The 27,599-nt window shown below is 38.0% G+C and overlaps 1 protein-coding gene across 1 annotated transcript in view; it reads right to left on the bottom strand.

Annotated features, from left to right (window-relative positions):
* Nucleotides 1–27,599, bottom strand: part of LOC122489639 (muscular LMNA interacting protein) — a 250,265-nt gene that overhangs the window by 102,258 nt on the left and 120,408 nt on the right. The window contains 1 exon segment of the mRNA XM_043591667.1: nucleotides 11,191–12,756. Coding sequence (XP_043447602.1) covers nucleotides 11,191–12,756 — 1,566 coding nt within the window.

Genomic DNA, 27,599 nt, shown 5'->3' with positions numbered 1-27,599 from the left:
TAATATAGTTTGGGAGTATTTGAGAGAGGGTAGAGCATGAGGAAGTTGTATGCATCAGGATACTATGCATAATCAAAAGCCCAGTTTTGATATTGCTCTGGGTCCCAAGCTGCTTAACTAAGTTCAAGGCTCCTATCACTTCAAAAGCCCCTGTCTCAGGCAGCTTCCCCAGAGGGCCCAGACCCAGCTAGAAATTGGCACGTAGCTCTAAGCTGTCTTAGTCCCCTGGAAAGCAGACCACAGGATCTACAGAAGAAGACATGATAGTCAAATAAAATAAAACCTGTGAGTTTTATAGATATAATTGAAGTAATCTTCCATTAAAATAGTGTGAGGAAGGTAAGAGGCTGGCACATTCATTTTCCTTATAAAGAGGGTGAAGTAGAGAAAAATCAAAATGCCAGACTTGGAGGAAAAAAGTCTCAGGGCCCTTCAAGCCCCGGTCTCTATACTGACTTTGCACTGCTATAATCTACATAGGACATATTTTGGATAAGAACTGAAAATAAAATGCCATCTCTTTGTGCAGAATAACAGCTGGCACTTATTACTAGGCAAATTAATTTTACATTTACTTTTACAGAAGCCCTATAACTACAGAACCATTAGGGAAAGGAGGCATAGTGTGACTAAGTGACTTGCCTAAGATAGATAGTCCATAAAGAACAGAAACAGGTATGGAACTCAGGCCTTTTTGCCTCCTTTAGAAGATATATTTGCTTCCTCTAGAAGATAACATTTTCTTTCAAAGTATACCTAAGCAGACAAGTAATACATAACATTATATCATTAATACTCCATGATGGTTTTATGAATACTTAACTCTAATAATAGTTGTAATAATAATAATAACAATAGCTAATAATCACTATGAGCCAGGTACCATTCTAAAAGCTTTATGTGTATTATCTCTTTTAATTATCACAACCAAGCTATTAGGTAGATTATATTATATCCAGTTTATATATGGAAACTAAAGTACACAGATGTTAAGTAACTTATTTAAGGTCACTAGGTAGTAAGTCATAGCTGGGATTTGGATGCAGGCACACTAGTCAACAATTGTGCAATTATCTACCATATGCCCTTGTCTCTCATTGCAGGACACACAATAATTTACAATGTTTGGTCTTCTATCCCCAAATGCCCTAAAGTATATAGTTGGACAAGCCTTTACAAAGAGATATATTGTTAACACACACATAATGCCACCGAATCTTAGAATTAGATGTGATCTTGAGGGCCATCTGGCTTAACACCCTCATCTAAGACATGTATCTCTTTGACCAATCCTCTGTTCAGCTACCACATGAACACTTGTCTATCTCCCAAGACAACATGTTTAGGCCTCATTGTTGGAATTGGTACAAAATTCTCCCTTACACTGAGCCAGATGTACTTCCTGCTACCTTACTCCATTGGTCCTTTCTCCCCACCTTAGAATGATGACACATGTGAAGAGCTCCCTTCTGCACGAGAGTGGTATTGCTGTTTCCTCCAACACATCCTCACTGATCCTCAGTTGAAGATTTCACCATCCTCATCACTTTCTTCTCTCAACATTCCTTTACATTTTGAAAATGTGTGCACTTAGCGAGATGTATTTTTAACACAAAATAGAATATAATCATCACCTCCATGACATCTATTGATAATAAACTCAATTAATACAATGAAGATGATAGTAACTGGAACTGTCTCCTTGCTTTTGTCATAAGTGAAGAATATACATACAGGAGAGTGAACTTGGACTCATTTCATATTGTTGGATCACACTGAGTATGCTACCACTAAAATCCCTAATCCTTTCATCTTTTTTGTTTAACATTTGTTGAAATTAAACTCCATCCTGCAGTTATGTTATTCTTCTCTAGATCCCAAAATAGTACTTCAGGCATTATCTCTATCCCATTTCATCTGATCAGTTTTGGCTTGTTATTGTAAACTATGAAGATAAGAATTTTTATAATTATTTCATCAACCATTTTGTTAGGCATGTCATTTTTATTCATTCAAGTCATATACCAAGGATCAGGACCTCTTGCCTCCTGGGTTCTACCAACCTGGTGGACATCAATCTATCCTGTAAATCTATTTCAATATGGCAGTTCAACTAATGGATTCATTCAACAAAATATTAATGATTATCTACTTTGTGACTTATATTGCTCTAAGTACTACAGATTCAGCAGTGAACAAAACATCCAAAGCCTTTGCTCTCTAGAGCTTGACACTAAGCTTACACCCAAAGAGACAAACCATAAGCCAAGAAACAAGAAAGCAAAAGAAATATCCTAGCAAGATAAGTAATAACACAGAAAATTAAAATAGGATAATGGCACAGAAAGTAACATGCAGGATGCTTTAGATTGGGCACTCAGAACAAATCTGAGTTTGGAGATGTCATTACACTTCACATATCTCTCTTTATTCATGATATAGCAAAAAAAAAAAATCACAAAAGCTAGAATTTGGAAGGCAATCCAACAGACATCTGTTGATTGAAAAAAATGTCTGACTTTCAGTCATAACTGCTTCTGTAAACAATCACAAACTAAGATTATAGGCAATCATTTTCAGAATTTACCTTCCTCTTTTTTCTGATAAATAGAACATATGGCTCGTTTCTTTTTCTGACAAATCTCTTATCTCCCATCATTTACAATAGAAGTAGAAATTTGGTTTGTTTGAGATACAGTTTATCTAAACCAGGAGATAGGAACTTAGAGCATATAGATATTTCCTTCTAGTTCCTATCTGTGGGGTTTTATGTGTGCCTAAGACATATGTAGTCTTTCCTTTTCAGTCTGAAAGTCATTCTTGTTGCCATTAGAGATACTTTTTGGGTTCACCATATTTCTTCAGGTTTCTCTTAACAATATTCTAATTTGGAATATAGTTTTTCTTTAGCACTCCAAGTCTTCCAGGTGTTAAATTAAATTCACTGGTTCCCTTTCCTTGGTTTAAAATTACAAATTTCTCTAGTCAAGGTAAATATAACTTGAATAGTAAGTTGTAGTAATACCGGCTGGAATCACCATCAGCTAATCGTAGAAAGTAGAACTGACCAGCCTGACCCTGAATCCAGAAAACATTCAATGATACCCATTGTATCTCTCCAATTTGTAATCTATGTTTTTGGTCAACATTCAATAAATATTTCTTAAATATCTACCACATAAAGGGGCAGAGTAAAGTTTAGGTTTAGAAAAGGAAATGGTATTTTACCCTAGAAGTTTTTTCAGAGCTAATCCTATTTATAAATTCTATTTATCCTAGATAATTACAACATAAATCCCAGGTATGAAAGTGAGAACAGCAAAAACACACCTTTCCCCTTCAGAAAATATTTCTCACCATTATCACATCCACTATTGTTGATGGCTAAAATTCCACCACAGGCTCCAGTAATAAGGACCCATGAGATTTCAAAGCAAACTATATTAGTTGCCTTGAGAATTAGAAATTTGAACTCATGGTTACACTTTAAGTATAGGTGAAGGGCAGAACCTCAGATTACATGAACAAGAGAGAATCCTGAACAAAAGAGCTTCCCTACCACCAGAGCCAACTTCTCTTTCCTGAAGCATCCACAAGTGTAAATGAGAGCATCATCATTCTAATTTTTTTTTAATTTTTTAATGTTTATTTGTTTTTGAGAGAGGGGGGGGGGGAAGAATGAATGGGGGAAGGGCAGAGAGGGAGGGAGACAAAAAATCCAAAGTAGGCTCCAGGCTCCAAGCTCTCAGCACATAGCCAGACACGGGGCTTGAACACAGAAACCGAACTGTGAGATCATGACCTGAGCAGAAGTTAGACGCTCAACCTACTGAGTCACCCAGGCACTCCAAGAGAGCCCTTCCTGCTCATCAGTGACCATGCAGGTACTGCCTGAGTCAGAATCTCCCTGAGACAAAAGCTTAACCCAAGCCCTGATCCAATTGCCCAGAGACCTCCCTTACATCTGGATTACTGGCAGACTATAATCTCTATGATGATCCTGAGAACTGAAGCAGTGGGGAAGGGGTGGCAGGGCAGGGAGAGGGAGAAATTTCCTTGAACAACTCTCTTCCCAGTAGCGGTCTCCATGGCTGATTTATCTGTCTGTGTTTCTAGTACTCTAAATATGCAATATGTTATTGTATTACAATATTTTGCCATCCCTATTAGCCTGATAGGTCTTTTAGAGAAGATATTTTATACAATTTCCAATATCGTATACCAACCTGGCAAAGAACAGATATTCAGCACATATTTGTTGACCTAACCTGAAGTATTTTATTGAAAATTACAGAAAGATTCAGAGGACATGAAAAAACAAAATTTTAGTTCCTCATCTACTGTTCAAGTCTTAGATAAGCCTGGCTGATTAGAGACCCTCTTCCCACTTCAAAGTATGCCCTGAAGGCATTTCTAATATATTAAATTGTCAAAGTCCTTCAATGAAACGAAGTTTCAGGATTTGAACTCTTGACCTTGAATCCCTATTTTATTTATTTATTTTTATTTTTATTTTTTAATGTTTGTTTTTGACAGAGACAGCATGAGTGGGGGAGGGGCAGAGAGACAGGGAGACACAGCATCTAAAACAGGCTCCAGGTCTTAAGCTGTCAACACAGAACCTGATGCAGGGCTTGAACTCCAGACCAGCAAGATCATGACCTAGGCCTAAGTGGGACACTTAACCCACTGAGCCACCCAGACACCCCATCCCTATGTTTTTTAATACCTTGCTTAAGTTAAACTGCACAAGTCCCTCCCTGAATTAAAATGCAAAAATTCCTCAAGGGATAAAAAAGGTTTTTGTCAATTACTGACACTTGAGTGTGAATCACTGCTAAGCACAATTAACAAAGACTAGCTGGAAAGAAACAAAGGGAATGGGACCCAGAATTGGTTAGTACAGAAATGTGAGTGACACATAGCAGGGATGGGAGAATCATAGAAAATCTAGAACCTCCACAAAGGCACCAAGAATTCTGTAGAAGAGGTGAAGTAAAGAGGTGGAGGAGGAAAAAAGGAGAAAAGCAAACAAGAAGATACATATACCTAGTTTCAGCTGTTCTATCATTTCGCCTATGATTGTGAAGGTTTGTTACCCTACCTACAAAATATATACGGATACATCATCTTCACCTTCACTGCTAGAACCTCACCAGAGCCATCATCGTCGCTTGCCTGGATTGTTCCAACAGACCCCTAAATTCTCCTTCCTTCAGCTTTCACCCTCTTACAGTCTATTCTTAACACGGCCGCAAGATAGACAAGATTGTGCCAATTATCTACTCAAAACCCTCTGATGGCTTCTTACTCAAATTAAAAATCAGTGACTAAGAAGTGGCACACAAGACCTCACAGGACCCAACTCGCAGTTACATGTCCCTCTGACAATCTCAACCTCCTTATACTAACTCCACTCTTGTGATACTGGCTCTCCTACCTTTGTACCTGCCAAGCACTCTCTGGCATCAGGTATTTTTCCTGGCTATACTCTCTTAAGGAGCATCACCCCCTTCAATGTCACCTTCCCAAAGGAACCTGTCATGACCGCCAGTATAAATTTGTGACACTACCCCATACCCGGCTATACTTTTCTCCAGACCGTGTATGACTATCTAACACAAAAGAAAATTTACTTATGGCAGTCGGGGAGGTGGAAGTGGTAATTGCTGACTGTTTCTCTTCCGCCCAAGAGCTTTCTGTGAGCAAGCATTTTTGCAATTTTATTTGTTGCAACATCCTCCTGACTTTGTAACGTGTCTTGAACATAATAAGCCCTCAATGCACATAGATTGCTTGAACCAGATTGACCATTTTAGCTCATGGGGGTACATTCCATATTGCTCATGTCTCAGATTACATGTGGATCAGCAGAAATGGAGACAGTCACATGGAGACTATTGTCACCAAGTTTTCAGGGTGATGTAATTGGAAATGTTTTGATGTCTTCAAGGAATGAGGTTTATAAATAAAACACCAACTATAAAAGGTCATGAAACATTTAAAAGCTCCCAATTGATCCCTAAACTATGTGTCCAAATAGCTGTAAGGCCAAGACAGGCACATCACTGGAGCTCTCATAGTCAGAAAAGAGCTTCAAACCATCTTCAGTAAGTGGCAAGATGTTTAAAGTTTTGAGGTAAGGGCCTCAAATCCCCTTAGGGAACACCATGCTAACTCCCTAGGAGAAAACTTTAAATTAGGTTATAAATGAAGGCCAAATATATTGGGAACCCAAATACAACTCCGGGAATTAATTTTATGATATTCCCTTTCCCAAGGAGCAGAAACATCTCAAACAATATAGATGTTAATCAAAGAGTAGACTGAACAACATCCAGAGAGATGCTCATCCTGTCTAGGACCATGATTATAATGTGAATTAATATTTTAAAACTGTATCTGAAATTAAAGTATATCAATTATACCATACTAATGTAAACAGATTCAGAACCTTAAGATTCTATCTATAAAAAAGAAATATCAAGCATGCTTTATATCTGAAATTAGCTCAGTATACTCTAGCTGTTCCGTTCTATTTCAATATCAAAGGACAGTAGGGCCCACACTTTGAACTAATACCCTTCAAGCATTCATGTTTTAATTTGATGGCCATTTGTATTCCAGGACCTCTTTCCTTTTGGGATCTGGCCTCTGAGTGAAGCTGATCTAAATCTGAAGCTCTTTGACTTCAAAGAGAGCCCTGTGCTTGGATTAGCACCACAGTGGAAGGAACAAGACAAGAAACAATCCATAGGAGCATATGAGTTCTTTGATATCCCAAAGCTTTTGTCTGTTTCCTCTTATCAATCTATAAAATAATCTTAGCAATTCAAGCAAAACTAGTCAAACATCAAAGGAAACTGGGATAAGATTTATCTATTCCAGCATCCATTTTAATGAATTTTTTATACTCAAGTTACAAATCCTGCAAATAATAGTTTTCAATTAAAAAAAAAAAGGTAGGCTGATTTTTACCTGGAGAGATAAAAGCAAGAAGCAAGGAAGAAATAAATATAACTAAAAACAGCATGTCTCAGGGAGCAACTATTTTTTGCAGAAGTTATCATGAATTTTGCCCATTATAAGAAACATTTTTTGTTCAATAAAAAGGGTAAAAATAGATAAATTATCATGATTCCTCATATTTTCATGTTCAGCAAATTTATCATGCACTTCTATAAGCATGATGTTTTTAACTTAGGAATTAAAAAATAAAGCAAATGTTGAAAATTCTTTAATATTGGGAACAGTAAGTGAGCTGTGGGAGAACAGATCTTCAACAAACTTGATTTTAGGACAAAAAAGAACTTGACTTGATCAAAAGCCCTCTGGGCTCACCCTTTTCCAACTCTCCAAAAAAAAAACAAGACAAAACGTGAACTAAGCAGAATAAACCACAAAGAGAAACACTCAGAAGAAGCCTCTCAAGTAAAATCACTTTTCACAAAGGTAATGAATAATTTAAACATATTGGCAGTATGGTTTAAGAAATAATTGTTAATGAATTCAGGAGACAGTACTGTTTACATCACCAGGTTGTTTTTAATATATCACAAATGAATTCCATAGTCACACAAATGTATTTTTAGATAATCACCAGGTCATTTTACCTCAAATAAATAAGAAGTTTTGATTCAGAATTATAGAAAATGTTAGATTTTTCTCCATCCCTTTTGCTTTGAAAATGTAAAATACAAGGACTAAATAATTTCTAAAAATACATTTTTTAATGTTTTGGGGTTTGGTTTTTTTGTGGGTTTTTTTTTTACTATTTATTTTTGAAAGACAGAGACAGAGTACAAGCAGGGGAAGGGCAGAGATAGAGGGAGACACAGAATCTGAAGCAGGTTCCAGGCTCTAAGCTGGAGCACAGAGCCAGACGTGGGGCTTGAACTCATGAAGATCATGACCTCAGCTGGAGCCAGAAACTTAACTGACTGAGCCACCAGGGGCCCTAAAAATACATTTTTAAATGACCCAAACATTATAGAAATTTATAATTCTGATGATTCCATAATGATGATTTCCTTCATGAGAATTATTAAATCAGGCTAAAATGATTATTAATAGGAGTTATTGCTTTGTGTTTGGTATATAATATGAAGAACATAGTACTACCAACCTCATATTGTCATAAAAGTTAACTGACATAATTGTTTCCAATTTTTTTTAATGTTTATTCTTTTTTGAGAGATAGAGAGAGACAAAGCATGAGTGAGGGAGGGGCAGAGAGAAAGAGACAGACACAGAATCCGAAGCAGGCGCCAGGCTCTGAGCTATCAGCACAGAGCCCGACATGGGGCTTGAACTCACAAGCCATGAAATCATGACCTGAGCCAAAGTTGGATGCTCAACAGACTGAGCCACCCAGGTGCCCCTGACATAATCTTTTCTAATTAATTTTTAACTGTTTTGTATATTTTATATATAGAAATTTTATATACAGAAAGCATGTGGTAGCTCTTAAAATAATTATTATTATAATTGTCACTGTTTAATAATAAGCCCAATCTTCCTATGTCTTCACATAAATTCCTCTAGGTTCATCTTCTGTATATTTGGTCAGGTTATTTACTATTTCTGAAATGCCAGCTCCTTCCCTCCTCATTAAGCTAAATCCTAAACATTTCCCACAGGCCTGCCATTTGTTATAAGTTCCCTCACTAACCATATCCCATAATAATAGTTCTATTACACTGAATTCAACGAGCAATTGTATATAATATGTACTATACTATATTAATATTACCTTATTCTTGTTTTCTAGTTTTATTATGGATTTAATAACTCTATATAGCTTCTCCACATCATGTATCTGTATATTTTCTTCTGCTGAATAAAATTTTTTTTTAAGGACAAAGAATTATCTCTAACTTTCCTTAAAACACACATACACACAAACACACATCCCCAAAAAAGCTAGTATGGCGGTAGGCATACAGCAGAAGTTTTATGCATGTTTGTTAAGTTGAATTGTACTGCAACATCATTAATACCATAGATTGGACGTGATAGGATTTGACTTGAGGGTTGTTTTATCTTTCCCATCTTAAGTTTATCATTCAAACATTGATATGGAATTTGGAAGTTCTGGAACTGCTACTTGATTGCACTGCCCTAAAAATTGTAGTCCCGACCCACCCACCCATGCCCCCCATACAGGCACTTCAGAATTTCATTTGAGTCATACAACAACCAAATTCTGGTTCTACACGATCCACATCCTAAGTACTTGAGAATAGTTGGGAAGCTGGCACGCTCTAGAGCAGAGTTGCCCTTCTACCAGGAAAAATGAACTCTATGAATTACATCTTCATATGTTTCCCTTCTCGTATTAAAACAAATGCCAGTCTTCAGAGTATAGGTTTTTTTTAATAAGTTTTTTCATTTGAATACGGTTGACACACAATGTCACATTAGTGTCAGGTGTACAATATGGTGTCTGAACATCTCTATCTGTTATGCTACACCTACCACGTGTCACCAGCTACCATGTGTCACCAAAAAACACTGTGGACTATATTCCCTATGTTGTTCCTTTCATTCTCATAATCTACTCATTCTATAACTGGAAGCCTGTATCTCACCCATTTCACCCAACCTCCTCCCCACTTCCCTCTGACAACCATCAGTTTGTTCTCTGTATTTACAAGTCTGATTCTTCTTTTTAATTTATTTTGTCATTTCTTCTGCTTTTTAGATTCTACATATGAGTGAAATAATTTGGTATTTCTCTTTCTCAGTCTGACTTATTTCACTCAGTATAATACCGTATAGGTCCATTCATGTTGCTGCAAATGGCAAGATCTCCTTTTTACAACTATATAATGTCCGTGTGTGTGTGTGTGTGTGTGTGTGTGTGTGTGTTGAATCTTCTTTGTACTTTCATCTGTAAATGGACACTTAGCTTGCTTCCATATCTTGGCTACTATAAATAATTCTGTAGCAAACATAGGGGTGCATATATCTTTTCAATTAGCATTTTTGTATTCATTGGGTAAATATCCAGTAGTGGAATTAGTGGATCATATTGTATTGCTATTTTTAATTTTTTGAGGAACTGCCATACTGTTTTTCACAGTGACTGTACCAATTTATATTTCCACAAACAGTGCATGGTACCACATTGTTTCATCTATATGTGGAATCTAAAAACAAAGCAAAAGAAAAGACAAACAAAAAACCAGATTCTTAAATATAGAGAACAGATTGATGGTTGTCGGAGGGGAGGTGAAGTACAAATTTCCGGTTATAAGTTATATAAACCACAGAGATGGAAATACAGCATAGAAAATGTAGTCAGTAATAGTCTAAGAGCATTGTATGGTAACTACACTTATGTGGTGAGCACTGCACAATGCATAAAACTTTTGAATCAATTTGTTGTACAACTGAAGCTAATATAACATTGTATGTCAATTACCTTCAATAATAAAAGTAGATAATAAAAAATAAAAATAATAAATGAATGAATGTATGCCAGTATTCCCTTCTTGCTCAACGGGCTGCTTCAGAGCATTTAGAAGTCAGTATTTCTCCTCTCTCAATTCTATTTTCTTATACCCAGCCTACCTACCCTTTCAGTATTTCATAATTACTAAGTATTTAGAGTTCAAAATAAATCAAATATAATATTCACATATAAAGGAAATTTCTATTTCTTTTTGCTCTATATGTATATAGCTAAATCCATACTGGTATGGATTTTAGGTGGTGCTCAGGAGGAGCAAAAAAGAAATCAACCTGATAAAGGGGGAAATTTTTACACTGATCCTGTCTACTATTCTCAGTACAGGATGCTTTGATGGACAATAGGGTCCATGAAATTAAATAATCAGAAATTTATCATAGTCTCAAATTCAAAACAACTGCTTTATATCCATCCCATCTTTGTGATCAATGATATAATTCATTATGCCTGAAGAAAAAAAAATACCTTGGAGTCATAGATATCAGAAGTTACTGTAACAGGAGGATTTGTAAAATCAAAGAGTTTTATCAAAACATGCACATTTTAGATAGATCATAATTCACCTACACATTAAAATATACCAAATCCTAGCTCTACTTACACTTTCTATAACTCTTGTAAGAGCAGAATGAATATCATAATTATTTTTCCTCTGGAAAAAAAGATTCTCCCATATTTCAAAATAAGCATGCACCATGCAACATGCAAAAGAATACCTTGGGTTTCTTATTTTCAGGGCCTGTTGACATGGACAATGCATAAGGTGAAATCAGCTCCTTGGTTCTTGTTAGAGAGATGGGAGGTGATCGGGTTGAAACAGATGACCTGTGGTTGGATACTGAGCTTTCAGATTTTCCAAGTCTTGAAGGCAAGGTACCACTGCCACAATTTGGGTACAGTGTTGGACTGAGCTGGAGCGCCTGGGTCGGCAGATTAGCACGAGGCAGAGGGGAGGACCCCAGTTTGGGAAGAGAGGCAGAGCTAGCACTAGAGACAGGGGTTGAAAGAGGAGTTGAAAGGTTCTGCCCCTGGCCACCTAGCTGTGGGGCTGCTCTCTTGGATCTGTTTATCAGGTTTGAAAGAGCTGGGGAAGGATGGAAACATTTCTCTGGAGAGGAGAGCATGGCTCTTTGGTTAGTGGGAGGAGATAGAGAAGATAATGCAGAGGAGACTGATGTAGGATGTATGTGAATATTCCTGGGCTTTTCTGGGCCCCTGAGGTCAACATCCTGTTTGCCCTTCAAAGAAACAGGAGGAACACTTGGTGGAACAGGAGGAAGTCTTGCAGAACTGGATGTATCAGTCTGTAGCAGGGAGAGTGTTGGGTTGGTCTTCAAAGAAGTGGGTGACATTTTCTCTACATTCAAAGGAATGAGGCTGCTACTGTCATGTTTTGTGGGAGAAAGGGAGCATGCCTGAGAAAGGGGAGTAGATTTGGCCAGAAAAGGTAAGTGGAAGGATTGCTGCCTAAGTTCGGAAACCTGGTGTTCCCCCTGCTCTGGAGACCCTGCTCTCAGGGAGCAACTAGAGAGAGATTTCTTAGGTGTGGGTGGGGTTTGTTTTGCTTTTTGATCCAGAGTGAGTGTGGAAGAAGCCAGAGAGTTAAGAGAGAAAGTGGGACAGGATGCAGGGGAAAAGGGTCTTTGGTGAGAAGGATTTGACTTGAGGATGGCAGTGAGAAGAGAAAGCCGGGAGGGCACTGGGGATTTCACCCCTGACTTGGAGAGATTTCCACTAGATGACACTTGGCTACAGATAGTGGAAGAAGAGCCATGGAAAGAGGAGGTAAATGGTTTTGGACTTGGAGAGAGTGAATGCGTGACAATACGGACTGGTATGTATGAGGCCGAATTTGACTTCAGAGAAGCACTGGAGGATGGTGAAGGAGAAGTGGTTCCTGGGCTTTCTCTGGGGCTAAGGACGTGCGAACTTAAAGTTGTTGTCTTCTTCAGAACTTCAGATGCCAGTCCAGGTTTCTGATCTGCTGCACTCGGACTGGATAAATTAGAACCTGATAACTGAGTGGAATGGGGAAACTGTAACGTCGAGGAGGTGCCCTTCGATGCAAAAAAGGGTGAAGAGTGAGCAGAAGTTTGAAAATACGTAGCTGTTTCTTCCACCAAGGCCCCACTGACATCCAGCCTCCTAGTGTGGAATTCCTCTAGCACAGAGGCTCCGTCGAGGTTAACTGGGTCAGGTGGCGTTTTCTGTTTAGTTGGAGAAACAAAGGAGAAAGCAGGTGGTTTACAGGCAAGCTGCTCAGAGGTAGTGGGAGAAGTTAACTAGAGGAAAGAGAAATAGACAGATTGTAATAGGAGATTACTTGTGAAACTATCAAAATATTCTTGTCACTTGTGTGTTTAATGCAAACAGTCCTATTAGTTTACACAAAACAGGCCCCTTAAACCTCCATAAAAATGGAAGAAATTCTGTTTTGCAAATGAGGCATTGCTCATTGCTTTAAATTTGAAATAAAATATAAATAAACTGTGAAGTGTTACATATTATGCCTCATTTATTCCCTGTAAGGACATTAATACAAAATTGTATATGGATGTTTCCATTTGGAAAATAATTCACTGACAAAATCTAAAATAGTTATCTTGACTTGGAATTGTGTGACTTGAAAAGATTTAAATCACCAAAGTAAGTTTCAGACTTCACTTTGAAAACTGAAATAGATTTTCTTCCATTGTAAAAATATAATAGTATATAATACAATAATATAATAATACAATGACTACAATAATATAATAATGATTACAATCCCTAAAAAGTTTAACATGCTTAAAATGTTTAAAATTCTAAAAACTTGAGGTACTTCTACATGTTGTACAAGTTAAAAAAATGACCAGAACTCAAAAGATGCAGCACCCAACATCAACATGATCAACATCAACAATGATAAATTGAGATAGTGAAAGCAAGGCTTGAAATAAGAGAGCAAAAAACATGTTCCCTAATTATTTGCCAGAATGAACATTTAAAAAATGATATGGCTTCTACTGGAAAAAGATAGGTATGCTTTCATATCAAAAGAAGCCAGAGTACTTTACAAATGTAATCTGCCTTAAACAATGCAAGCCACCAATCCCCTGACATATTAAAAACAAAACAAAACAAAACAAAACAAAATGAGAAAGAAGAAAGAAAGAAAGAAAGAAAGAAAGAAAGAAAGAAAGAAAGAAAGAAAGAAAAGAGAGGGAGGGAGGAAGGAAGAAAGAAATGATCATTTTCAAGAGAGTCTAGTAAGGGCCTGTGAAATAACTGGGTGTATGTATTCTTGTGCTATTTTAAAGATCATCCAGTACTTTAAGACAGTACTAAAGACAAATGCTAAAATTATAAATGATTTGAAAGCCAAATCTTTAAACACAGGTCTCCTTGCAAAATTATTTCTTTGATTCTATCAACTTATAAGAGAATTTAGGAAATATCAGTTATTCAAAATGCTAATATTTATTAAATGATATTATACTATATAATATCTTATTGTATATAATATATATTGCCTTACATGGAAAGAAAATATATGACCCAACAATTAAACTTAGCAAAAGCCTGGTTTACAAATTCAGTAAAAGATATTTCTTGATTTTTTTTGTAATATGTTAAGTGTCCATCAGACCTACTGTAAAGATTTTCATATCATATACTTTTGAATCCTAAAAACATTTAAAACTGATAAATGCAAACAACTCACCCTAAACGTCTAAATTTCAAGTAAACATACCTAAAATAGATCTTTCTTTTTATGTGTAAATTCATATGTGTACTTGCAACACAGAATTCTTGTTACACAATTAATACTTGAATACATTGGCATTACCCAGAATATCTGAAAATCAGGGATAATTTGATAATCAAGCAGAATTCAATCAAATTGAGAAAGAAGCTTAACAATTCCCTCACATCAGCTTTACTTAGAAACAATTCTGCTTAGCCAGTGTTCATATAACTGACTCATGTGATTAGACATAAGTGAAAGTTCTTCTGTGATTATTTCCAATGATTGCGCTCTTCTCACAAAAAGAATGAAGAAATTTCAAGACTGTGTAGGGTGTCTTTGCATGTTATGCTATAGTTTTTGGTAAAGAATTTTGTAAATTAATAACAACAGCCACAAAATTCCATTCCCTTTTCAGTAATATTTCCAGATAACTTCAATTTATATAACAAATTCATTAATTCATCCAGATTATCCATGAAATTATGATGTTAAAATCACAAGGCTATAATTTTGAAGATCTTATTCAGAAGAAAAAACTGTTCCCTTCAACTTTCTCAAGACTATGGCCTCTAATTACCAAACATTCTACTGCAGTGAGTCATATTTTACCTAATATAAATAATTCCATTTTGTTGCACTTTTGAATAGTTGATTATTGAAGAACTTCTAAGGAAACGACTCTGAAAAGTCTAAGAATGTTTGTTGTGTTTCTATTAACCTACATACATTTTTATTGTATTCTCCTATTCAATATATTGACAAGTATTTGCAATCTATTTGTTTCTAATTTGCAAATACAGCAGATGTTATCCTAATTTACATTAATTAAAAAATACAGCACCATACTTTTATAAAATTCCCAGGAGTGAAGAATTATTTTTTTTTTATTTTATTTTTTTTTTTTAAATTTTTTTTTTTCAACATTTATTTATTTTTTTGGGACAGAGAGAGACAGAGCATGAACGGGGGAGGGGCAGAGAGAGAGGGAGACACAGAATCGGAAACAGGCTCCAGGCTCTGAGCCATCAGCCCAGAGCCCGACGCGGGGCTCGAACTCACGGACCGTGAGATCGTGACCTGGCTGAAGTCGGACGCCTAACCGACTGCGCCACCCAGGCGCCCCAAGAATTATTTTTTTAATGAAAAAGATTCATTTTCCTAAATTCCTCTCAATGGGTTAAAAAAAAAGTAGTTAAAGACATGAATAACTTTGTGCAGAAGGAAAGAATGTATACCTGTCAAATGCTCAGTCAGCTCAAAATAGGTCCTTCATTTACCGCTACCCTATAGATCCTTTACCAGTGATAATTAACTTCTCTAATGATGTCTACAAATTTCTATCCCTTCATCCTCTTCCATTATAACATCTTGTTTTGTTTTCTAGGTTTGTTAATGATGCTCTAATTCCTTCTCCTCAAGGCTATTCTCTGTCTTCCTCATCATTTATTTCTAACATGATCTTTGTTGATCTCTTTGCTTTAAACACCTCTCCAAAGCTACCCTCAACTATGTTCTCCAATTCACAGCCTTCTTCTGATTCCTTGAGTTCCCTTACCATATACTTCTTCCAAAGTTATTCCTAACTTCTTCTTCTAGAAAGACTATCCTGAATTCTGGAATACATTCACAATAATCTCAGTAAGAGAAGATTCTTGTAGTGTTCTGCTCTCATCAAGTGGATGATCTGAATGCTAAATCCACTCTTGGATCCTGTATAACAGAAGCCACCAGTTATTCTAACAACCAATCTCTCTTGTGGAGCTGTTATAATTTTAGTCAACCTAAATTAAGTGCTTCCGTATATATTCAATTTTTTCTAATGAGTCTTAGATTCCAAAGCATCTGAATAAAAGCAAGAGTGATTGATCTGCTGTCTGAATAGCTCCCAAGATTAGGATGGCACAAGAAATTGATCCATATAGTAGAGCTCTTGCTCCTAAATCTGTACAGCCATGCAAGGTAAAAACTTTAGATTCCAGTTTGAGCTTATATGCAGTAATTACATTAAAACACCTTGGCCTCCTAAACACACCTGTTTCTGGGTCATCTCACTAATGAACACTCGTAATATCACTGGGCAGATAGATTCTCAGCCTTTCAAACCTTAACAATTTAAATAATATTTCTGGTATTTCTACCTCTAGTTGGACTCCCATTTAACCTAGCATTAGAGCAACTTTTTAAAATCTAATCAGAGCACACCTACACTCAAGATGTCATCAAAACTTTCTCCATGTATAATGTGAACTAAGTAACTTTCCTTCATGACAGAGTCCCTCTCTTGCTATCTCATCTCATCTCTCTCATCTCCTACTATTTTCCATCTCAGGTTTTAGAAATACTTTGTTCAATCTCAACCTTCCGGCCAGTATTGTCAACATTATAGCTACCTTGTTCTTTTTCTAATCCACTTGCCAAATCTTCAATCTTAAATCAATCCTGCTGCCATTATGCTCCTACACCTAATCTACTTAAAGCGGCTATGAAAATAGTAATAATAACAAAGGGCTTCCCGGGAAGATGGTGAAGTAGGAAGATCCTAGGTTCACTTTATCCCAGGGATACACCTAAATAACACCCACATCAGTGTCAATAACCCAGAAAAAGACCCAACGACTGGCAGAACAGACTGTCCACAGCTAATTGTAGAGAACAGGCCACACCAAAAAGAGTAGGGAAAGTAGAGACACAGTTAGGAGCCAAACTGACCCAGGAGACTGTCCTTAGGAGGGAGGGACACCATGAGTGCTGAGAGGGGAAAGGAGCAGACCCCATACCACATGCCCTGGGCACAAGGTACTTGCAGTGGGAAGAAAAATCCCCATAATATCTGGCTTTGAAAACTAGGAAGCCTAACTTCAGGAGTGCTTACATTCAGAGGGGCTTGACACCTGGAAATTTAAGAATCAGCAGGCTCAGCTCTGGGAGAACAGAAAAACAATAGGAAACTGAGTTCCAACCCTTAAAGAGACAGCACATCAAATAGTCCTGCTTAGACACAGCAGAAAAGCAGCAGTTTGAAAAATGCCTGGAGTTGGGATGCCTAGGTGGCTCCCACCTAGTTAGTGTCCCACCTAGGTTAAGTGTCTGACTCTCAATTTTGGCTCAGGTCATGATCTCATGGTTTTGTAAGATTGAGCCCCAAGTCAGGCTCTGCACTGCCAGTACAGAGCCTGCTTGGGATTCTCTTTCCCTCTCTCTCACTGCCCTTCTCCTGCATGCTCTTTCTGAAGATAAACTTTTTTTTTAATTTAAAAAAAGAAAAAGAAAAATTCCTGGGGTACACAGATTTGCTTACTAATCTCAGAGCATGTGCTGGAGGGGTAGGTATCTTTAGGAGACACCTCTAAAAACAAAAGAGCCTACCCCCCAGCCTACATACAGGGATATGTGCAGGAACCAGCATAGAACCAACACTATTCCACCTAGCTCACTAACAGGATGCCCCACCCTCCTGCTCTTCTGCAAACTCACCTCATCCAACATGCTCTTGGAGGGAGTCCATGCAAAGCCATGTTACAAGCATGGCAGTGTGAAAGCAGCCTTGAAAGGGGCCAGCATCACCTCAAAATGCCTCCTTCCCCAGGGAGGGGGAAGAAAATCACACACAACATTCAACTCTGGCCATAACAATGGGCTGGAGGCAGATATCTTCTCTAAGTGCAGGCAATACCCATCAACAAAGCTTTGCAGAGAATAGCACAGCAAAAGCACTCTGCTATTTAGTACCACCACAGCACTGGCAAGTGTCTTGTCTGACTCAACTCAAGCCCAAGGCAACACCAGACCAACCCACTAACAACATAGGGGCCTAATTCTGTCCACAATAGGCAAAGAGAGCCTTTGAAAATGACTAAGCTGAAGGCTCAGCCACAATAATAGGGGAACATGCAACATATATAAAAGACACTTCTGAATTTCCAGGTTCTGGTGAACAAGGGACACTGCACTGTAGGGCACTGCGGGCCTCTTTTTCTCAAGGCCACTACCTTCAAGACTAGGAGATTTATAGCCAACTTTGCTAACACAGAGAAACAGACAGAGAGTTAGACAAAATGAGGAGACAGAGGAATATATCCCAAATGAAAAAAAAAAACAGGACAAAATCACAGCAAGAGAGCTAAATAAAACAGAGATAAATAATAGCTTAACAGAGAATTTAAAGTAATGGTCATAAAGACTGTCACTGAACTTGAGAAAAAAATGGAGGATCTCATTGTGACCGTCCACAAAAAGACAGAAAATATAAACAGTAACCAATCAGAGATGAAGAACTCAATAACTATAATTGAAAGTACATTAGAGGGAATAAATAGTGGACAAGAAGAAGTAAGAAGAACAGATCACCAACCTGGAGGAAAAGTAATGGAAAGCAATCAAGCTGAACAAGAGAGAGAAAAAATAATAATAATAATAAATGAAAATAGATTAAGGGAACTCAGCGACACTATCAAGCATAATAACATTCACATTATAGGGAACCCAGAAGGAGAAGAGAAAGAAAAGAAGAAAGAAAATTAACTTGAAGAAATAACAGCTGAAAACTTCCCAGATCTGGGAGAGGAAACAGAAATTCAGATCAAGGAGATACAGACAGACCCCCAAAAAATTAACCCAAGGAGGTCTACACCAAGACACATAGTAATTAAAATGGCAAAAAGTAGTGATAAAGAGAGAATTTCAAAAGCAGTAAGAGAAAAGAAAACAGTTATGTATGAGAGAGACCCCATAAAGCTATCAGTGGATTTTTCAGCAGAAATGTTGCAGGCCAGAAAGGAGTGGCATGATATATTCCAAGTGCTGAAAGGAAATAAAACCCTACCACTAATGATATTCTATCCAGCAAAGCTATCATTCAGAATAGATAGAGAGATAGAGTTTCCCAGACAAACCAAAGTTAAAGGAATTCATTACAACTAAACCAGCCTTAGAAGAAATATAAAGGGGACTCTTTGAGTGGAAAGGAAAGATATAAGTAGGAGTAAGAAAAGCTGGAAGGATAAAAGCAGTAAAATTAAGTATATCTATAAAAAGCAGTCAAGGGATTAACAGAAAAAGGGATGTGAAGTATGACACCATATACCTAAGATGTAGGGTGGGGGTGGGGAGAGAAGTAGAAATTTAGTGCCTTTGCAATGGGTGCAAACTTAAGCCACCATCAAATTAATACAGACTCTATATGTATTAGATGTTATATATAATTCTAATGGTAACCACAAAGCAAAAACTGGTAATAGATATACAGAAAATAAAGAGAAAGGAATCCAAGCATACCACTAAAGAACACCAGCAAACCATGAGAGCAGAGAGCAAGGGAAGAAAGAAACAGAGAAGAATTACGAAAACAAGCATAAAACAAGTAACAAATGGCAATGAGTATGAACCTAACGATAATTATTTTGTATGTAAATGGACTAAACACTCCAATCAAAAGACACAGGGTAATGGAATGGATAAAAAAACAAAAATAATAAAATACCTAGGAATAAACTTAACCAAGGAGGTGAAAAACCTGTACTCTGAAAACTGCAAAACAGTGATAAAAGAAACAGATGACCCAAAGAAATGGAAAGACCTTCCACGCTCATGGGTCAGAAGAACAAATATTGTTAAATGTCTATGCTACCCAAAACAATCTACAGATTTAATGCAATCCCTATCAAAATACCAATAGCATGTTTTACAAAACTAGAGCAAATAATCTTAAAATTTTTATTGAACCACAAAAGACCCTGAATAGCCAAAGCAATATTGAAAAAGAACAAAACTAGAAGTATCACAATCTCAGATATCAAGATATACTACAAAGTAGTAGTACTCAAAACAGTATGGCACTGGCACAAAAATAAACACATGAATCTAAAAGAACAGGATAGAGAGCCCAGAAATAAACTCACAATTATATGACCAGCTAATCTTCAACAAAGGAGGCAAGAATGTGAAATGGGAAAAAGACAGTCTCTTCAACAAATCGTGTTTGTAAAACAGGACAGCTACATGCAAAAGAATGAAACTGGACACTTTCTCACACCTACACAAAAATTAACTCAAAATGGATTAATGACCCAAAACCATGAAAATTCTAGAAGAGAGCACAGGTAGTCATTACTCTGGCATTGGCCATAGCAACATTTTTCTAGAGGTATCTCCTGAGGCAAGGGAAATAAAAGCAAAAATGAACTATTGGGACTACATAAAAATAAAAAGCTTCTGCAAAGGAAAGGAAAGGAAATAATCAACAAAACTAACTTACAGCCTATGGAATGTGAGAAGATAATTGAAAACTATATATCTGATAGGGGGTTATGATCCAGAAAATATATATAAAGAACTTATACAATTCAACACCAAAAAAAAAAAAAGCCAACTAAAAATGGGCAGAAGACATACACAGATATTTCTCCAACACATCCAGACGTACGAACAAATGCTCCACATCACTCATCATCATGGAAATTCAAATCAAAACCACCATAACATATCACCTCATACCTGTCAGAATGGCTAAAATCAAAAACACAAGAAAAAAGAAGTGTTGCCGAGGACTGGAAAAAAAGAAACTCTCATGCACTGTTGGTAGGAATGCAAACTGGTACAGTCACTGTGGAAAACAGTATAAAAGTCTCTCAAAAACTTAAAATAAAACCAGCATATGATCCAGTAATTCTACTACTGGTTATTTACCCAGAGAATATGAGAACACTAAATGCAAAAGATAAATGCACGTCTATGTTTATTGCGGCATTATTTATAGTAGCCAAATTATAGAAGCAGCCCAAATGCCCACTGATAGATACATGAATGGATAGAGAAGAAGTGGTACACACACACACACACACACACACAAACGAATATTACTCAGCCACAAAAAAGAATGAAATCTTGCCATTTGCAACAACATGGATGGATCTAGAGGGTATAATGCTAAGTGAAATAAGTGATTTCACTCATACGTGGAATTTAAGAAACAAAACAAACCAACAACAAAAAAGAGATAATAAAAAAGAAAAAACAGACTCTGAACTACAGAGAACAAATTTCTCCCAGAGGGGAGAAAGTAGGGCTGGGGAGACTGGGGGATGGGTGAAATAGGTGAAATAGATTAAGAGTACACTTATCATATGAGCTCTGAATAATGTATAGAATTGTAGAATCACTGTACTGCTCGCCCAAAACTAATATAACACTGCACATTAATTATACTGGAATGTAAAAAAAAAAATGGAGAAAAAAAGAAATAAAAAATAACACAGCCCTTTTGATTGGCAGGGCCACTGCACTTGACCTAGGAACTTGTCCCTTATGCAGATATCAGCTGAGAGTGGAACGGAATTCCCTGAACCTGTGCAGAGGAAGGCATCTTTCTCTCACATATGAGCTAGAAGGCACTTTAGACTGTCATCATAAAGTTAAGGTCTTACAGTCTCAACTGGGCCCTGTGCCTGTCAGTATTTTGTTGTTGTTGTTGTTGTTGTTGTTGTTTTCTTTTGTTTTGTCCTCAGCTTCCCATCCTGCCCTGAACAACAGGTCTTCCAAAAGTTAACACTCTCCATAAACCCTGTTCTCACCACTCCTCTTGTTGTACTCAATAGAAGACCTAGATTCACTTTCTCCAAGGAAAACTGAGGTTAACAGGAAAATCTATTGTTTTCTACATCTATTCTTATTCTTTCTCCTTCCTTCTAAGGGAAAATGTTGACTTTTCAATTGTTTAAAAGGTAAATTTTCCCTGTGTACTCTGAATCACAGCAGCTCTTGCCTTCTTTGGAATCTTATTTCATCAGTTATGCCCCTTGTGCTACGTAGCCATCCTTTTTCCTTTTTATTAGCTGTCTCATTTGTCTCATAAATATAAAGCAGAATGCTTCCAAACTTTAAAAACATAGTAATAAATATTATGCGGTAGATTATAAAAATGCCCCAGATTCTCTACTCTTTTCATAAAAAAGGCAAAGTCCTCCTTTCCCACCCGCCTCCATCTCAACTGGCCTTAAGACTTGTTTTGGCCAGTGGGACATTAGCAAATGTGACACAAGAAGCAATGGCTTGAGGGGCGCCGGGGTGGCGCAGTCGGTTAAGCGTCCGACTTCAGCCAGGTCACGATCTCACGGTCCATGAGTTCGAGCCCCGCGTCGGGCTCTGGGCTGATGGCTCAGAGCCTGGAGCCTGTTTCCGATTCTGTGTCTCCCTCTCTCTGCCCCTCCCCCGTTCATGCTCTGTCTCTCTCTGTCCCAAAAATAAATAAACGTTGAAAAAAAAAAATTTTTAAATAAAAAAAAAAAAAGAAGCAATGGCTTGAAAGACACAAATGCCTTGGAGCTTACTGGCTTGCTGAGGACAGAACATCACCATGACGTGAATGCGCCCAGGCTGGTCTACTGGAGGATACAAAACCACATCTCAGCTAACCATCTACCAGCTGACCGAGCAGCCAATTGCAGACAAGTGAACCACAGCAAAGATTAGCTGACCCCATCACAGATACACAGAACCACCCACCTGAACACAGCCAAACTTCTGACCTGTAGATATTTGAGCCAAATAAATGTTAGCTGTTTGAAAACACTACATTTTGCTTGGTTTGTTATGCAGCAAATGCTAACTGATAAAAACATGTGCACACACGTGCACCAAGAGTTTTGTGGATCCTGTGCATCCCTTCATTTCAGACCCATGTTGTTTTCTTCTGACACCTGTACCATACAATCACTGTATTGATTTCCTTACTTCAACCAACACACCTTAAAGAGACTTCCTAATGAGCCCCACCCTTTTATTATCCCCGCCTCTTTTCAAAGGAGCAGAATCCATGACTTGCTTCTAATAGAATGTGGCAAAGGTGAAGGCATTTTTCAGATGTAATTAAAGTCCCTGGTCAGCTGGCTTTAAGTTAACCAACAGATTATCCTGTGTAAGCATGACCTCATCAAGTGAGCTCTTTAATTTTTTAAGTTTATTAATTCATTTTGAGAGAGACAGAGGCAGCGTAAGTGGGAGAGGGGCAGAAGCAGAGGGGGAGACAGAGAAGCCCAAGGAGGCTCCGCACTGTCAGCATGAAGTCCAATGGTGGGACTCGAACTCGGGAAACCATAAGATCACGACCTGTGTTGAAACCAAGAGTCAGACGCTTCACAGATGCGCCCCAAATGAGCTCTTTAAAAGAGGGCCAAAAGTTTAGAGATTACAGTGTCAGAAATTTGCTTTCTCATTGTCAGCTTTAAGAAGTAAGCTGCCATGAGTTCTGCAGCCTCTAGGAAAAGAATTCTGCCAATAACAAGAGGGAGTTGAGGAACAGATCCTTCCCTTGCAGGGCCTCCACATGAGAGGGCAGCCTGATCCCTTAACTTCAAACTCAGGAGGCCCTGAGCAAGGAACCGGTTCAGCTGTGCACAGACTTCTGACTACGGAAACCTTAAGACAATAAATAGGTATTTTATTAAAGCCAAGAAATTTACGGTCATCTGTTATGCAGCAATAGAAAACTAACACACTTCCCAGTGACCTCTAAAGAGTTTTTATCCCCTACTCTTCCACAGGAACTGTTATCACCAATGTCTACAGTGATTTTTTTTTCTATGCCCAAGAGGCACTAGGGCAAAACAAATGCCTTATCGTTTCTGATTTCTCTATACAATCTGACCTCCTATCTCTCTCTCCTTTTTAAAGCTGTTTTATCTGTGGCTTTTATTTCATCATTGTCTCCTACTTTATCTCCTGTCTTCTGATGAGTCCTTTTCAGAGTCCTTGTCTTCTTCTACCCGCTTCTTATAAGTTGGCACTTCCCTGGTTGTTCGCACTATCTGAAATGTCCAGGCCCTAGGTATCTGCCAAGAAAACTTGTATTCATCATTCACATTGGGCTTCTACAGTGTGAACCTTCCTGATGGTGTGGGCTGATCTAGGCATCCTCCCCCTGAATCTCCCCTTGTTCCTAGAACGTGTTCTTTTTCATTGTCATTGTTTTCAGGTGCATCTTTTTCAAATCCCCTGAAGGCAGTTCCTGTCTTTTACAATTAATTCCCTTACTCTCCTGTACCTGGCATATTACCTTCATGCAGGAATGAAGAAACAAAGTGTCTAGTGGATATAAGAACAGAATGACAGACTGCTAGGACCTAGAGTCTCATCACCTTTCTTTGAAGAAAGCCTCATCAGTGACTGTCCCTCCTTGTTCTTTTTTTATTATTTTTTTAATGTTTATTTAATTTTGAGAGAGAATGAGAGAGAGACAGCATGTGAGCAGGTGAGGGGTAGAGAGAGAGGGAGACACAGAATCCAAGCAGGGTCCAGCCTCCAAGCTATCAGCACAGAACCCAATGGGGGTTCAAACTCATGAACTGTGAGATCATGACCTGAACCAAAGTCAGGAGCTTAACCGACTGAGCCACCCATGCTGCTCTGCTCTAGACTCTGATTAGTGAAGATGAGCAGAGGAAGGGGAGAACAGGGACTCTGACATCCGGTTCAGTCTTTATTTCGCCAAAAAGGAAAAAAATTGAATTCTGACATCAACAAGTCAGGAGACACTCCTCTTAATAGGAGCCATCAACTTTCTGCTGGAATTGTCAAAGCAACTTGATTTTCCATTAATGTACTTTCTCTGCCCCTTAGGCTAATGGCACAATTGATCTCATCCAGAGGAAACAACCTGCTACCACTGGGGGATCTCAAGGGTTCTGCCAGCACAGAGCAGATTAAAGCCTGGGGGCATAAGGAAAGCTTCTATGTCTAATGCCCTAGCCAAATAATTTGTTGTAATCTCTTTGCCATGGATCCATAAAATCTAGGTACTTAATAAATATGCATGCCAGTGTCCTAATTTCCCACACTTTTATGTAAGAACAACCTTTATTTAACCCCAGCCAGTTTTTTGACCTCATTTTCCATGTCTTCTCCTTTGTTCTTACGCCCAAGCTACAGTTGAACCAATATAAAACCTCTGCCTCCTTACAAGTTCCTTACCCTGAACCCCCAAACACGCTGCCATCTGAAATTCTTTATTTTTTATTTCTTTTGAGAGAGACGGAGAGAGAGTGCAAGTGAGAGAGGGGCAAAGAGAGGGGGACAGAGGATCAGAAGCAGGCTCTGTGCTGACAGCAGAGAGCCTGACATGGGGCTTGAACTCATGAACCTGCCTGCTAGATCATGACCTGAGCAGAAGTCGAATACTTCACTGACTGCATCATCCAGGGGCCCCTCTCAAACTTCTTAAATATAGTAAATCACCTGTGGAGAACATACCACGAGCCAGGCACTGTTCTAGGCACATTACATATATTATCTCATTTAATCTTCACAAGGGAGGTTGATATCATTACCCTATTCTATGAATGAGGAAACTAAGATTTAAGATTCCAAGTAACTGTCCAGAGGAGCATGGCCAGTATGATGCCTCTGTCGTTCCTGCCTTCCCATACCATCTCTCCAGTACATGGTCTCCTTTCCTTACCATCTATCCCTATCTTAGCTGCATTTCTGTCCCTATCACCCCCCTCATACTGCTCTCCTTAAGGTCACCAAATGACCTTCTGATTCCCAGATTTAATAGGCTTTGAGGGTCCTACTTTATCTGACCTTGTTTTGTATTTTATTTTTCCTCATGCATTATTTATAATATTTTATTTTTTTAATTGATTTGATGTTGTTTATAGGCTATTCTTTTTGTTCAACATCCCTCCAGCTTTCGTTGCATGAAACCCCTTTCTGCAACTTCCTTTGTCCCCTCAGTCCCTGTCATTGGCTTCTAGTCTTTCATAGACCCTTCACATTTTGCTATTTCCTGGTTTGTATTTTGTTTGTTTTAGAGAGAGAGAGAGCACAAGTGGGAAAAAGGGGCAGAGAGAAAGAGAGAGAGAGAGAGAGAGAGAGAGAGAGAGAGAGAGAGAGAGAATATGAAGCAGGCTCCAAGCTCAGAGCAAAGCCCAATGCAGGCCTCAATCCCACAACCCCAGGATCATGACCTGAGTTGAAATCAAGAGTCAGGCACTCAACTGACTGAATCACCCAGGCGCCCCTTTCCTGGATTGTATGTCTTTTTGTTCTACATTCTTTCCATGAGTAAATACCTCCACCCTCATCAATTTATATAGCAAAAATCTCCAGTCCCGCATTCCTCTTCTGTTTTCCAGATTCATACTTCCAGCTCCTTCCTAGGGAATCATGCTGTGCCACCAAGGCATCACAAACTCTGCATCAGATGTCTTATCTCTTGCTATCCCTTCCCAAGACCTATTACTTTTCCTTTAACTAATGATATCAACATTCATCCAATTTCCCTGGTTATAAATTTCGTTCATCCTTGATTTTTCCCATATATGTCAATGAAAAATGCTTACCCTGTAAGTTCTTGTTTTAATTCCCACTGTTTGCCTCAGCTACGGGCTTTACCATATGTCTTTCAGCCAAACCACTCTGTTTGTTATGTGTATATTCACTTCTCTGTTAACTCTTTCCAACGTTTATTTATTTTTGGGACAGAGAGAGACAGAGCATGAACGCGGGAGGGGCAGAGAGAGAGGGAGACACAGAATCGGAAACATGCTCCAGGCTCTGAGCCATCAGCCCAGAGCCTGATGCGGGGCTCGAACTCACGGACCGCGAGATCGTGACCTGGCTGAAGTCGGACGCTTAACCGACTGCGCCACCCAGGCGCCCCTCACTTCTCTGTTAACTCTTAATGCTATCCCTAGGTAACATGATTCTTAGACTTTTATATCATCATTCAAGATGTCAACACTCAAAAATATTACTCTTTCTTTCTGAATTTTATTTGAGAGGATTTTAATTCAATTGCTTATTTTATACAGCATTTTTACTTTTGACCTACACTTTAAAGTTTCTAATTGTCTAGTGATTTTTTTAACATAATGTGCTTTTATTTAAACATGCCACTTCAGTGAAAATATTTGGGATATAAATATATTCAACCCAATATTTATATTGACTATATTCATGATAATATAATAATCACTATAGGGAACAACATGTTTAATAAAAATGGATTTAACATGGACTTTTACCTCTAAAGACTTTACAATCTGCTAGGGGAGATAAGGTATGCACCTAAATAGTTATAATACATGCTGAAATAAGATAATTGTTATAAAAGATGTACCAAAAGAAAAAAAGACAAAAAGAAAAAGCTATCAGAATCATATTGAGGGAGAGTTTATTCTGACTCAGAGAACCAAAGCTGACTTCATGAAGGGGTCAATATCTGTGCAAGGACTCCAAAGCTGTGAATACTTAAAAATTTATTCCTTTTACACACCTTACTGAGCCTCACCTATGTGAAAGACACTGTAGTAAGTGCTGGAAACACAGAAATAAATGAGATAGAGCTTGACTTAAGTTGTTCTCTGCCTACTGAGGAAGAAAAAATGATGTGTCATTACA

Source organism: Prionailurus bengalensis, chromosome B2, assembly GCF_016509475.1.
Source record: "Prionailurus bengalensis isolate Pbe53 chromosome B2, Fcat_Pben_1.1_paternal_pri, whole genome shotgun sequence".
NCBI lineage: Eukaryota > Metazoa > Chordata > Mammalia > Carnivora > Felidae > Prionailurus > Prionailurus bengalensis.
The sequence above is the reverse complement of the archived record's forward strand: the minus strand, read 5'-3'. Positions and strand labels throughout refer to the sequence as shown.